This window comes from Phacochoerus africanus, chromosome 13 (genome assembly GCF_016906955.1).
Source record: "Phacochoerus africanus isolate WHEZ1 chromosome 13, ROS_Pafr_v1, whole genome shotgun sequence".
NCBI lineage: Eukaryota > Metazoa > Chordata > Mammalia > Artiodactyla > Suidae > Phacochoerus > Phacochoerus africanus.
Window position 1 is genome coordinate 75,668,692 of NC_062556.1, and position 15,020 is coordinate 75,683,711.

Genomic DNA, 15,020 nt, shown 5'->3' on the forward strand with positions numbered 1-15,020 from the left:
ACCGGCATCATTTTGGGATATAATAGTCACGCCAGGGCTGGGAGCTCTCGTTGATGATGCCTGTCTGTATCTGCTTGTGGACATGCAGCTGCTTCCAGAAAGGTTAAGTTTGCTCTTTGTCGAATGAGATTATCCAAGAGGCCATCAAACAAATGAAGGAAATGCTTTATTTTTCAGTTTAGAAATGTTTTTCATTTCCTCTCCCCTCCCTTCCGTTTTTTCATATTGCCTTCCTGCCACTCAAAGAATTTAAGGCAGGTTTGTCACCTCTGATCGCCTATTTGCTTATTAGTTTCTTACAGTAAACTTTTTTTCACTAGATCATTTCCCCAATAAAGTCTTCATTGTAGTATTTCTGGGGTTTTTTGGTTGGTTGGTTGGTTGGTGGTTTGTTTCTTTTTCAGGGCCACACCTGCAGTGTATGGAAGTTCCCAGGCTAGAATCAGAATCAGAGCTGCACCTGCAAAGGAGGCTGCAGCCTATGGGCAGCTTATGGCAATGCCAGCTCCTTAACCCACTGAGCGAGGCCAGGGATCAAACCGACATCCTCACAGACAACGTGGGGTCCTTAACCCACTGAGCCACGACGGGAATTCCCGTTTGGGTTTCATTTAGGCAGAATACTGATTGGATTTTATGGTATTGATCATTCCCTTGCTTTTGCCAGTCTTTGGCCAAAGACAGAGTGGCGTTTTTGTTCACTGCTTACTCATCCGTGGGGACCTTGGGGAGAGGGTACAGCTCTCGGACTCACTGTGAGGGAAGCCTCAGCTGCACCAGGCACACAGCAAGTGGGGGAAGGGAGTGGAGAAGGGACCGTGCGATAGGGTGACCAAGAGTCACGCTCAGGAGATTGCAGCCTGCCCAGTTGGGAGAGCTTACTCGCTGTGCTGGCGGGTCACCAGCAGTGTGGCATTTTCACAGCCAGCAGGGCACAGTCACCCGTGCAAGTCCACAGGTGGCCCTGGGGGAGCCCAGAAACCAGCATCCTTAGCGCCTGCCCCTAAACGCTCCCACGTGGGAATGGCATCTTCTGGGGTATTTACAGAGGGCAGGTGTTTCCGCACAGGTGTCACCCGTGGTCAGTATTTGAAACACAGGGTCACGTCTGAGTTTGGCCTTCATCGCAGTGTCACAGATATGACCTTACACGAGGCTTCTGGGGTAAGTTTCCCCCGCCCCCCCCACCTTTGGCCGACGCATCTTTATACCTACACACCAGCTGCCCCTCCCCACCCACAGAGCCAGCGCCCGTCTGGCCTGAGCTGGATTTGGTGGGAGATACAGCAAGCCCCGTACCCTCCACCCGGCAGATGCAGCCCCCTGGCCTTGGCCTGTGCACAACCTTCTCTCTCCCTGTGTCACCAATTCACTCATTTAAGTGTGGCCAGTTCTCTGCATCTTCATGGGAAAGAAATGATGCCTTTTCCTAGCGGGGGATTGGGGGTGGGGGCCCTGCGTGGGGCACAAGGCTGGGGACAGGGTGCAACCTGGGGTCCAGTCCCCCAAACACTTGTCCTGGGCCCTTTGTGCAGGAGGCAGCCACTCTGTCCTTATGCCTCCACCTCTGTTTTCAAGAAATGAATTCGTCCCTAGGGTCCCCCGATTGGAAGAGGGTTAAGCGTTTCGAATGTGTTCCACCAGATGTTTTGAAGAAGTATTCTGACTGATTACAAAAATATGGGCAAACTATTCTGGGAATGTCGCAGGGCCCCAAGTCTCCTGAATGCGTCATTTATTAAATGGATTCCGCTCTTTTCCTGAAGGCGGCTGGCAGCGTTTCCTCTCTCCAAACAAAACAGTTGGGGCTAATAGATTATCGTTTTCATTGGGGGAGATTTATGTATCTGGACCCGTGGTTAATAAAAAGTCTTATTCCTATTCCACTGGGGGGAGGGGATTTAAAATTAGTTAATACTTTCCAGATAGTTTAAAAACAATAAAGAGAAGAATTTCCTTTGAGGAGCGAGGTGGGGGCAGGTGGGCAGCTCACGGCGGGTCACCATCTTCCTGCGGAAACCCGTCAACAGGCTTCCCTGGTGGATGCCAACTCTGGTTCTGCCTTCGCTGGTTTCTGTTTACATGGTAAAGTGCCCAAGGAGGAGGTGGCTTCGCCCACAGTGGATAAGATATTGTCCCCCTGTGTTGACGCGGCAGATCAAACACCAGCGAAAAAATCACCTTTGAAGTGTGAGCCCAGACGTGGCGAACGGGCCGGCACATGCTTTATTTTATTATTATTTTATTTTATTTTATTTTTTTATTTTATTTATTTTTTATTTTTTTGTCTTTTGTTGTTGTTATGTGTTGTTGTTGTTGCTATTTCTTGGGCCGCTCCCGCGGCATATGGAGGTTCCCAGGCTAGGGGTCGAATCGGAGCTGTAGCCACCGGCCTACGCCAGACCCACAGCAACGCAGGATCCGAGCCGCGTCTGCAACCTACACCACAGCTCACGGCAACGCCGGATCGTTAACCCACTGAGCAAGGGCAGGGACCGAACCCGCAACCTCATGGTTCCTAGTCGGATTCGTTAACCACTGCGCCACAACGGGAACTCCATGGCACATGCTTTTAAGTCGTCGTCTCTCTTGTTTCTCTTTGCGCCTTCATTCCCCGTGCGTCCTGGGCACAGGCGCAGGCCCAGGAGAGTCGCTGCGTGTCTGGTGAGCGGGGCAGGGCTGCTGCTGATGTTTCAATTCATGAGTAACTTGAATGAATTAATTTGTGAGATGTAATTGACATGTAGCACTGTGCAGGTTTAAGGTGTACAGTGTATTATTTGGATTTTTACATAGAAATAGGACGTCACTCCAGTGCTGGCTGACACCTCCATCGCATCTCGTAATTATCATTTGTGTGTGTGTCACTTAGAATGTCGCCGTTGATAGCACAGCCCCTGCAGACGGCAGTCCCCGCGCTGGGCTCCACGTCTCCAGGACTTACCCGCCAGCTGCAGGTCTGCGGTTCTAAGTGAAACAGGAGGAGGCTGCTACCTGGAGGGGGACTCACGCCCTAGAAATTCTGCTTTTTGGCAAAAGGTCATTGTATTTATATTCAGGGCACCTCGCTGCCACCTTGAACTCCTGGTCCTGTTGACAAGTGGCGCCGTGGGCTGAGGGAGACTGGGGGCCTGTGTCCCTCCCAGAATGGTTCGTCCTGTTCTGTGTGAGTCATTTATTCTTTCATTCCTATGCTGGCTAAACTTTATTTTTCTACGATAGTTGATTTACAGTGTTCTGTCACATTCTGTGATACAGCAAAGTGACCCGGTTAAATATATATGTACATTGTCTTTCTCATATAATCTTCCATCACATTCTATCGCAAGCGAATGGATAGAGTTCCCTGTGCTGTCCAGCAGGCCCTCATTGCTTATCCACTCCAAATGCAGTAGTTTGCCTCTACTAACCCCAAACTCCCATCCACCCCACCCCTCCCCCTCCCGCTTGGCAACCACAGGTCTGCTCTCCAGGTCCGTGAGTCTGTTTCTGTTCTGTACCTAACTTCGCTTGTGCCGTATTTTAGCATCCACATATAAGCGATACCACATGGCATTTGTCTTCCTCTTTTTTTTTTTTTTTTTGGCATGGTTAAATTGCCCCTCCACACACAAGAAATTTCTCCCAGGTGGCGCCATAGGCTGAGGGAGACTGGGGGCCTGTGACAAGCCCAGAATAGTTTGTCCTATCTGTGTTTTTCTTTGCCACAGAGCATACGTATCAACATACAGATACACATACCATGCACACACCACGCACACACCCTCACTCACACCCTCACAGGCAGCTACATGTAGACCCACAGGTGATTTTGACTATGAGTGTGACCCACCTTAGAAGATGGATCCCTGGAATGCTATCTGTTGTCATGACAACCATCAAATCGGGACAACGGAACAGCTGATCAGAAATAGCGCAAGTCAACAGTTGTTGTCACTGACTTATTCTAAATAAACTCGACCTGCAATGAATTCTTTTGCCATCCAAAGCCCAGGTGGGATTTTGCATTGTTCCGCGGCAACACATTCGTCGCATTGGCTACTTTTTTTTTTCTGTCCGTGAAAGCAAAGGTATTTGTCTATTTGGGGCAGGTGTGCTTTTCTCAGTGATCTGCAGAAGTGAGATTTCTGAACGTGGTCAAAAGAAACCATCCTTTGGTTTTGAAAAAGGAAAAACAAAAACAAAACAAACAAAACACCCCCAAGAAACTATAGCTTTTCTAGAACTGGTGAGTGACTTCATCAAGTCCCAGGAAGATGCCTGAACCCACTGTCGCTGAACTCTGTCCTAGAGTCCCACCTGCACCAGCCGTGTCCCGGCCTCCTCACAGTGACAAGACACCTGCCCGGAGCGGCAGCCAGGGCTCAAGCATTTCCCAGAGGCTCTGCTGAGCTGTGAGCCTTGTGACCGAACCAAACGTGGGTCCTCTGGCCTTCACTCAGTTAAGAGCCCATCTGCTGACACCCAAGGGGTGGAGAAGGAGTCAGCATTTATTGCAGGTGCCAAGGGAGGTGGCCAGGCAGCTAGTGCCCCAAGGACCCAAACTCCCAGATGGCGTTCAGGGAAAGGCTTTTAAAGACAGGGTGAGGGCGGGGGTTGCTAGGTCGGTGCTCGGCTCGCAGACCTTCTCCTGATTGGTCGGTGGTGAGGTCACCGGGAATCAGCATCATCAAAGTCCCGGTTCCAACCAGTCTGGGGTCTGCGTGTTTGTGGGCAGCATATAGTTACCTTTTTCCATCTGGCAGAGGTTTCACTATCTGCAAAAGTGCTCACGGGATGAGGCTCAGAATATTATCTAGAGCTCTTGATGGGGAACTAAACATCTTTGACTTTAAGGGCTAAACGATTATTATTTCGTCTTGCTTGACTGTCTTTGCTTCTTCCTTTCTCACTGTCTCCTTTCTTACTTCTCAAGTTGATTCTCTGGGACTCTGGGAAGGCCTAGGAAGCTCAAGATTTCCACAAACAAGAGGCATGTGGAGGATACGGTGGGGTTTGGGGGGGTCTGTCCCAGGAAGGCCCCACAGGGTCCTGCTCAGTTATAAGCTACTGCATTTCATTCCTGAAGTGCAGGTATAGAGTTGAGTCAGAAAAGAATAAATTAATCATAAAATATCTTATGAAGTCTTAACACCTCATGAGACTGCCTTCTATTTAAGACACACCCATGTTTAATAATCATTCCACTTCTTAATCCCCCCCACACACTTTCAAGCAAACCTTTCACTCCAGGAAGATGCCTTGGGGGGCTATTCAGTCTCCCCACCCCCCCACCCCCCGGCCCAGCCCAGGCCCCTGCAGGACACTTGTAACTGAGTTGAGAGTACAGAGGGGTCAGGACTGAGGGTGTAGCCATTGGCCAGTTCCTGGCTTGGAGACCTTAGAACAAACTTCAGTTCCCCGATATCTTTCTTTTAAAAAAAAAATTTTTTTTTTGTCTTTTTAGGGCCATACCCATGGCGTATGGAGGTTCCCAGGTTAGGGGTTGAATCAGAGCTACAACTGCTGGCCTACACCACAGCCACAGCAATGAGGGACCCAAGCCACACCTGTGATCTACGCCACAGCTTCCCAAAATGCCAGATTCCTGACCCACGGAGAGAGGCCAGGGATGGAACCTGATTCCTCATGGATCCTAGTCGGATTCGTCACCGCTTAGCCACAAGGGGAACTCGCAGTTCCCCGATATCTTAAGTGGACGCAGTAATAGCTCCGCTTTTCAGGATCAAGGTGAAGATTAACTGAGTCTTGCTTCGAAGATAATCTGGAAGTGAGCCCTGGACCCACTAGACTAGTTCCCACAGCCTCTCGCTCTGAGTAGAATTAGTCACCCAGCATTCACCCACCTGTGACTCAACATGACACAGCCCACAGGTTACCATCCTCTACTCCTGGGTGGAAACCACATCTGGAGCATACCCCTCATCGGTCCATCTTTTGAAAACAAAATGCAATGATTCTTGGTCCCACAAGTAAGTCTCTGATGTTACTGGCTCTGGGCATTGAAACATCTGTAAGTAGCCCAAGATCACCGTTCCAAGTTACCATGAATTAAAGGCGATGATAAGAAGGCAGCTTGTTTGAGCTGTAAGAATAGGATTTTGAGGCGTTCCCATTGTGGTGCAGTGGAAACGAATCCAACTAGTATCCATGAGGACTGGGCTCGATCCCTGGCCTTGCTCAGTGGGTTAAGGATCCAGCGTTGCCGTGAGCTGGTTGTAGGTCGCAGATGCAGCTGGACTCCCATGGGCTGGCGGCTGGCTACAGCTCCGATTCAAACCCTAGCCTGGGGACTTCCATATGCTGTGGGTGCTGCCCTAAAAAGCAAAATCATCATAATAATAACAATAGGATTTTGAATCATAATAGAGCATATAAAAGACATGGACTACTGAGCACTAAGATGTGACTCCTGGGACTTGTGGGATCACGAGTTAGCAGGTGGCAGAGTTGGAAGCTGGCAGTCAGAGGGAGCCCTTGCAGAGATTCACCCTGGGTGGTTTCGGTCCCTGGGGGGCGGGCTGGGGGCCATCAGGGGAGCGCAGCTCGTCTACAGGGTGGTCTCTAACCCAGAGTCCACAGTCACTTTTCCCGATTTCCAGGTATTAAAACCATCTGGAAACGCCCATGGGATGGTCAGCCTTCGAGTGATTCACACGGGGAAAAAATAGTCAGGAAGAGAAGGACTATGATCATTTTCTTTGTTTACGACTTGTACTGAGAAGCACAGAAGAGCACGTTTTATAGTTTAATATTCTACATTGTTGCCAGCATTTGTTATAATTTCTCAAGATGTCCCTCTCTTCGTTTGGCTTAGTTATTTATCAGATGAAGAGATTTATTAATGGCGGAACACAGGGACTAAAGCTCTCCATATATGCAAGATATATATATTTTTTCTAGGAAATACTCTTAATCTATATGCTTATTGCAATCTGAGACTAGAAAGCCTATCACACAAGGTGTCTTAATTATCCTAAAATCATCATGAACTGGAAACGGTGAATTCGTTTTTACTTCATTTTAAATCTTTTTTTTTTTTTTTCTTTTTAGGGCTGCACCTGCAGCATATGGAAGTTCCCAGGGGTTGAATCAGAGCTACAGCTGCTGGCCTACCCCACAGCCACAGCAATGCAGGATCTAAGCCACATGTGCAACCTAAACCACAGCTCACAGCAAGGCCAGATTCTGAACTCACTGAGCAAGGCCAGGGATCGAACCTGCATCCTCATGGATCCTAGTCAGGTTCGTTAACCGCTGAGCCAGGAAGAGAACTCCCACTCCACTTTTAATCTTTGTTGACTTCATTCTACAAATAATAAAAGTTTAAAATATCACCAAAAGGAGTCAAATAAAACCATTCTCAGTTGTAATATTTTACTCGGTCCATTTTTCAAGGATTTCTCTGTCCTGTGTGTGGTTTCATTATTAAATGATTTCAAAAGGAAAACAAGTTTTTTGTTTTTTTGGTTTTTTTTTTTTGTCTTTTTGCCTTTTCTAGGGCCGCTCCGGTGGCAAATGGAGGTTCCCAGGCTAGGGCTCTAATCGGAGCTGTAGCTGCCGGCCTACACCACAGCTCACAGCAACACTGGGTCCTTAACCCACCGAGTCAGGGATCAAACCTGCAACCTTGTGGTTCCTGGTTGGATTTGTTAGCCACTGTGCCACGACAGGACCTCCAAGGAAAAACAAGTACTTTTAATCTCCAAAAAGCAAACCCTCCGGTTTTTTCTAATATTAATCTTCTCATTATAAATACAGTTTTATTGATAAAGGAGAAGGGTATTTCTACTGAAATCCACCTAGATGCTATTGAATAGCAGGGGACGTGTTAAAGGAGACATTGAGGCCCATTTTTTTTTTGGCAGGGGGGAACCATTGTCATACTAGCACATTCTCTGACTGCAGAGGAAAAGGCCACTCATGTTAAAGCATCATTGCCTCCACCTGCCATTGAAAGTCTCCTGTTTGGGTTGGGTTTCTCGTGAACCATTTCATGTGAATGGCTCTGTCCATGACGGCATAGATGAACCTCACATACCCCTTCTGCCCAGAACTTAACGGAAATAAAAATGCTGCTACATTCACGCGGCAGGTCATAGCTGCTATACATTCCCACCATAGCGACACGCTAAGGGCACAAGGGTGAGATTTAAAGAAACATTTGAGGTCTCCATAGGCGGAGCTCACTCACTGATTCATCTTTAAGAAGGTGAAAAGGGTCGGTGGCGTTCTGCATATTTGACTCTGCACTGTTGCCGGGAGCTGATTGTTCTTGCGAGACGTTAAGCGGCCACGCTGGATGGAATTGGGAAACCTCTGTCTCTGGTCATCCAGCGGGAAAGAACAGATGGAGTCAGGACGGTGGATGGAAGCCTGCGGCGAGAACAAGGATGGAGGGTGGTTGCGGCTCCTCATCACGACACCTTCTGGGTCGCTAGAATCTTGCAGACGCTGTGAGTTTTAGGCACGAGGACTCTTGACTGCCATCACCCAGCCCCTTGCGACTGTGGTTGCCCCTGACTTTTTCCTTTGGTTCCACGGCCCCGAGCCCCAGCTCACTCACCTCTGGAGGGAGAGAAAGACCCCCAGGAGCTGGTCCTCAGCGGCATTGGCCAACCCCCCTGTCCCCCGCTTGGCAGCGAAGTCCCTCCGCCACAGCGAGTGTCCTAGATGCTCAGGACGCCCCTCAAGCCTGCTTGAGAAACGGAGGCCAGAAGCATGGTTCCTCTATGCCCAGAGGTGCTCCTGTCGCCAACCACCTCCAGCAGGTGTCCACACCTCCTCTCTGATCCGGCTCCAAACCCTCTTCCTTTCTCAGAACTTGCTTTCCCTTTTCTCTTGGCTTTTGTCTGGTCTCCAGGGGCTTCCACCACAGCTTATGAGACTCCCCAAATCTCCCCCGCTCCCCCCGCATCCACGGGGCTGGTTCACTCCCACCCTCCCCACCAAGGTCAAGGACAAAGATGCCCTTCCAGCCCCAGTCCACAGCGACTGCATCCGGGTCCGCCCCCCGCCGCCCCGCCCCGCTCCTGTGGCCTCTTCCCCGTCAGTTCTTCCTTCATCCCGAAGAGGTTAGAGTCTCCTTTCCACCGAGCTCGTCGTGTGTTAGTCACCTGCACGTCGATGGCTTCCAGGCTCTATTTTCTAGTCTTCTCTGAATTTCACATCCTCCGCGCCAGCCATTTCTTGGACAGCCACTGGCTTTCAGCAGGTCGTTCAAAGTGCACGTGTCTTTCTCTCCCCACACGTTCTCCTCTCTTGAGAAGCTTCTGGGGTGAACGAGGCCTCCATCCGCCCCGTCTCCCAAACAGAAGCTTGCGAAGCATCCTCGAGGCCTCACTGTCCGGTCCCCCGGGTCCAGCCGGGCCCCCTCCTGCCGGCCGCCTCTCCATCTCATCCGCCTGCCCCTCCGCTGCTGGTCCCCTGGATCCAACAGCTCCTTTAGTGGCCTTGTCTCTTTGCAGGAAATCCTTTACGGGGCCACAGCGTGTTCTTTCTGAAGCCGCCACCTGCTCGTGGCCTCTCTTTCTTTCAACAACTTCAGGACAGCCCGTGACTTCCAAGATGTCATGGAAACGCTTTTGCAAGATACACACAACGCTGGCCACTTGTCCAACCTCTCGCCCTCTGCCTCTGTCCCTGGAGGCCCCGGGTTTGCTGCGGCATGTGAGTCCCCATGGACACGACGCGTGGTCCATCCTACCTGCCTTCGTACTTGCTGCTGGCAAGTCCAGGGACACCCCGGGGTCTTGGATTTGCTTGGCCAAGCCTTCCTCATCTCTTGACACCCAAGCCTCTCACCGGTCCCCAGCCTTTCCCTATGGCCCCCTTCCTGAGTGGTCACCAACAGGCCACGTTCACCCCTGTTATTCTGCTCCCACAGAATAGGAGTAGGGCAGCTGTGTCCTGGCTGCCCATGCGCACACAGTTTTTGCTCTTGAGCCTCCAGGAACGAGCTTTCTAACTTTACATCCTCAGCTGCTAGTATTGGTGTCTCGGGTAGGTGATTCCCCTGCGTTTATTGCATGAAAGAAATAAATCAGCAAACCAATCAAGCACCGCATAATGAAAAGATATGGGCAAGAAGAAACAATAAAGTACTCTAAATTAAAAATCTTTTGGTGTTCCTGGTGGGGGTTAAGAACTCGACATAGTGTCCATGAGGATGCGGGTTCGATCCCTGGCCTCACTCAGTGGGTGAAGGACCCGGCGTTGCCATGAGCTGTAGTGTAGGTGGCAGATTCGACCCCTAGCCTGGGAACTTGCATATGCCGCAGGTGTGGCCCTACAAAAGCAAAAGAAGAAAAAGAATAAAAGTATTTAACACAGGTATTCATTACAAAGCATCCTGCAGAACCTGCCGAGCTTCTGTACGAGATACCCAGACACTTGTGACCTAGGAAGGGTGCAGCTCAGGGGAGGAGCAAGTGAAGCAGTGTAACGATGGCCTGCAATAAGATCTTTGCTTCCTTCTGGAAACATCATCTGCTCCTATGGACCAGAGCCTTATAAGCACACGGGTCCGCAGCATCCAGCTGATTGCCATTCTTCTGGAGACCGAATGTGGCTGAAGCGACGTCTGACCCCTGGGGTTTGACTCCAGGCCAAGCCCTAAAGCTGTGTGTTTTTCTTCCTTGCAGGTATTTGAACCAGAGCCTCCGAGATGGAGCCACAGCAGAGCCCTCTCTGAACAGGGAGAAACTGGCTGTTTTGAAACAAGCCCTGCATGCCGTTGGCTTCAGTCACCTGGTGAGTCGTGCTGTAAACAGTCCAGGAGAAAATCAGCCCTCTACTAATTTATGAAAGTTGCTCCCTCCAGAACATTGCTCTGCCTCCCAGAGTTTACGTCCTAGTGGAGACAGACGGCAGCCAGGAGTGAGCTCAGGAGTCTAGGTGCCATGAGGACAGACGAGGTTGCACAGGAGAAGGGGCTTCTGTCTTCAGGGCGGTAGGACCTTTTCCCCTGGGAACCTCGTGAGCAAAACAAATCAAAGACCTTTGCACCGACTGGCTCAGCAGAAAACGGGCAGATCGAAGCTACTGTTCCTGCCAAGATTCACTTTGAAAAGTAATGACTTGATGAAAATATCTTCTTGAACAGTATGCTCCTTTTTTTTTTTAATTCTCAGAGAACTGTCAAACACCTGCCGGCATCCCAAAGCTGAAAAGCACTGTTGGAAGTGCTTAAACCCATGACTGCGCAGGGCAAGTCCCATGAGGCTAGAATGTTCTGGGTGTGCGCCCTACCCTCTGACAGCCGCTGGCCACCTGTGGAGACGAGCCTAGTGAGGTCGAGGGAAGGGACTTTTAACTTTTCTTGGCTCTGGTTGATTTGAGGTGACGCAGTCCGGGGGGTGGGTGTTCACGGAATCCAGCAGGGAGCGCGGGTCTAGAGGGAGAGCAGTGGGAAGGCCCCCCCGCCCCCGGGACCTGCCACGCTGGCATCTCTCTCTCTCTCTCACATGTCATCTTCATGTCGCTCCCATTCCGCATGGTGCCAGTTTGCAGTACAGCCAATTCCTGGCTCATCAGCCCCATGAGACTGCAGGCCAGTGCTGGTACCCCCGTGGCTCAGGAGCCCCAATGTAGTCAGACGTGAGTGTGTGCTGTTTGTGTCTTAAACCAGGAGGTGGATGGCTTCGGGTCTTTGTGTCTGCAGGTGCCCACATGGCCCTGGGGGCGGTGCCAGGGGGGCACAGAGGTGGTAAACACAGAAGGTTGAGGAGGTGGCCTCGCCCTGAAGGCACGGGCTCTGGGCACTTGGCTTTGCCCAGCCTCGCCCCGCTCAGAGACTGGGATTCCAGGAAAGCGAGGCCTCTGGCATTTGGCTCTTTGTCGCTCTGCTTTTCCAATCTCTGTCCTTCTGTCTTTCCCCAAATTCCTCCCCGTCGGTATGTTCCCGTCCCTCGCTGCTGCTACTGGTGTACATTTTTGGTACTTCGGAACCCCTCCCTCTTGCCTGGAATCTCTGCTTCCTTAGTGGGAACGGATGCACAGGTGGGAAGGGACCACTCCACCCAAGAACCAGTTGCTTAGAAAGGGGGCTTTAAAAACCCAGGATTGAGCCTCAAAGGCAGGGCAAGCAAAAGGGACCTTCGACCTCAGGTCGTGAGCAGGGAATTTAACAGGCTTTTTGTAACAGAAATAAGTGCATTTCAACCAAAGATACAAAGATAGTCGCTTCATCTGGATCCTTGGGGGGAAGGGGAGGTGACAGTTGAGTCCACCCAGGAGGACAAGGTCATTCCCAGGAATAAGGAAGAGGGTGAGGAAGGAATTTATCCTGCATTGGCAAGACCCCGTGAGTCAGGCTTGTGACGGCGGTCCTGGCAGATCTGTCCACCTCTGCCTCTGTCACCACCACTCAGCTGGCCAGCAGGACGGCAGGGGTTGCTCAGGCCAGAGAGATAGAGGGCAGCCACCCTGCCCTGCTCACAGAGCAGGCAGCTTCTGCAGCTCCGTGGCACCACGTTGTAAGTTGTTTTCACAGCCCTGTCTCCATCACTAAGTTGCAAGACTCCTGAGGACAGAACAAAGCCTTCCTGTCTGTATCCAGAATTGCCCCTGTCAAAGGGCACTGGGAAATTTAGTGAGACGTTACTGGATGTCTTCAGAGGCGGAGGCACAGGCAGTTGCCCAGGAGCTTAAGGGGGCTAGGAAAACATTATTCAGAGAAGCATAAAGAATACATTTTGTTTTAGCTGCATCTGAGGCATATGGAAGTTCCCAGGCCAGGGAGTGAATCTGAGCTGCAGCTGTGACCTACACCACTGCTATGGCAAAGCCAGATCCTTAATCCGTTGTGCCAGGAATCACAGTGAGCTGCTGCAGTTGGATCCTGAACCGACTGTGCAACCGTGGGAATTCTGGAATAAAACTTAGGACACTGATTTATAATTTGGAGACTACCCAAAACATTTCTAAGCCATGCCATAATCCCAGAGTATACCTGACAATTACTTACAGATTACCCTTTTCGATGCTGTCATTTTAAAGGTAATAAAATTGTACCTTATCTGAAAACTTGAAGCTCTGGAGGAAATTTCTGAAAGTCCCAAGGAATATATTGTGCCAACTATATATTTATAAAGCAAATAAGAATTGTTCTTAGAAAAACGTCCATAGGTGGGAGCTTTTCCTCCCAGATTACAAATTAGGAAACTGAGAATTTAAGGGTTATGTCCCTTGCCCTAAATGGGGCTTAACCATTTTTACTGCAGATGTCCTTTCACTTAATATTTGCAGTTCTGGAGAAGTACGTTTTGACTTTCAGCTTTCTCTTGACTTTTCATTCTTCCCACAAAATATCTGTCCCAAAGCACACTGAAGGTCTGATTTCTTTCTTTATCCAGGGTCTCACATATTCTTTCAACAAACACTCTTCCTCCTAGACCACTTTCTGCTCAAGGATAGCTCTTGCTAACATCCTTTTTTTCCTGAGTTTTTCTTAAAATACCTTTAAAGAATTAGCATGTTGTTCCTCTCAGCATAATTGTTTTCACTGTGCCTCCGTTAATTTTCTAGCAGAAATGAAAACTCCTGTAAGCATGATATCAGTTGAGCTCATAAGAGGGGTCCCTAAGAGGTGGACAGGGCGTGTTCTGTGGGAGGACACGTGTGTAGTCTGACCCTACAAGGGACCCCCAGCCAGCCAGCCCATCCCAGTACTTATCCAGACACAATCCAATGATGTCAGAACATCGCCTGCTACTCTCTTTTGTTTAAGGAGCAGAAATGCTGACTTTCAGAATGAGGATTGGGTCACGAGTTTTTTGTGTTTATTTATTTATTTATTTTGCCACACCTCTGTGGCACATGGAACTTCCCAGGCCGGGGCTTGAACCTGCACTGCAGATTCTATCCATGCCACAGCTGCGGCAACCCCGGATCCTTAACCCATTGCCTGAGGCCAGGAATCACAGCCCCATCCGTATAAAGACAACGCCAGGTGCTTAACTGCTGAGCCACCGCAGTAACCCCTGAAGCTTTTAATTTGGAGCTAAAGATGGGTAGTTCTCTTATGGGACATTCTGGGTCTAAAAAAATCGCAGCCCCACTAATAGCATGCACGTCATTTTTTTAAAACCTACTTGGAGGGTTTTGAAAGGTCTTTCCATCGCTCCTCTGAGCCATCCCGTCCATCTTCTCTATTTGTAAACCGCATAGGAGGTGGAGAATCTGTTTGTGATCCTGGCAGCCATACTACACATTGGGGACATTCGGTTCACTGCTCTGACCGAGGCTGACTCCGCGTTGGTGTCTGACCTCCAGCTTCTGGAACAAGGTCAGTGGAATGACAGAGCTAACATTCACTGATGTGCCGCTTCGCAGACGGGCCAGTAGATGGCGCCACAGTACAGAAAAGCCGGGTGGACGCCGCTCTCCTCTCTGCTGGAGTAGAACTCGCGGTGGTGGGAAAAAAAAGACCCGGTCCATGTTCTCCTCCTCCCTTCTGTGCAGGAATAAGCTGTACGTGTATGATCTCCTGCTTCCCCCGACAGTGGCAGCGTGGTGCTTTGGCACATAATTGGGTTTATTTATGTGGTTCAAGGGTTCTCCGCTTCTCCCCCAGCCTACCGGTGTATTTGGGGGGCGTGGTATAAGCCAAACATTAAAAATTTTTGTTTTCTTCTTATTATTAAAATTAGTATTTTAATATTAATAAAATGCAATCAATATTAACATTTATGTTATTTTTATTTTAAAGTCATTCTATGGAAGTATAGTTGATTTACAGGGGGTGATGACTTCCGCTGTGCATGGCAGAGGTTCAGTTTTGCATCCATACACTTTCTCTTTCAAATTCTTTCCCGTTATGATTTGTCACAGGCTATTGATATTGTTCCCTGTGCTAGACAGTCAGACCTCGTTGTTTATCGAAACGTTTGAAACAGAACGGAACTTCTCTATTCAAAGATTTTCCCCAGATGGCTTTCTCCTTTGAAGCTGCCTTGTTCGTCACTCCCAGATTTTTTTCAAAAGACCTTCAAACCACAGGTTTTCAATCACCAGCATAT

General features: G+C 49.6%; 1 protein-coding gene across 1 annotated transcript in view; it reads left to right on the forward strand.

Moving 5' to 3' along the window:
• The window catches only part of MYO16 (myosin XVI), a 421,162-nt gene that overhangs the window by 202,846 nt on the left and 203,296 nt on the right, over positions 1-15,020 (forward strand). Inside the window, exons 16-17 of the mRNA XM_047756311.1 lie at positions 10,644-10,752; positions 14,170-14,287. Of these exons, the coding sequence (XP_047612267.1) occupies positions 10,644-10,752; positions 14,170-14,287 (227 nt within the window). The remainder of the gene's footprint in view (positions 1-10,643; positions 10,753-14,169; positions 14,288-15,020) is intronic.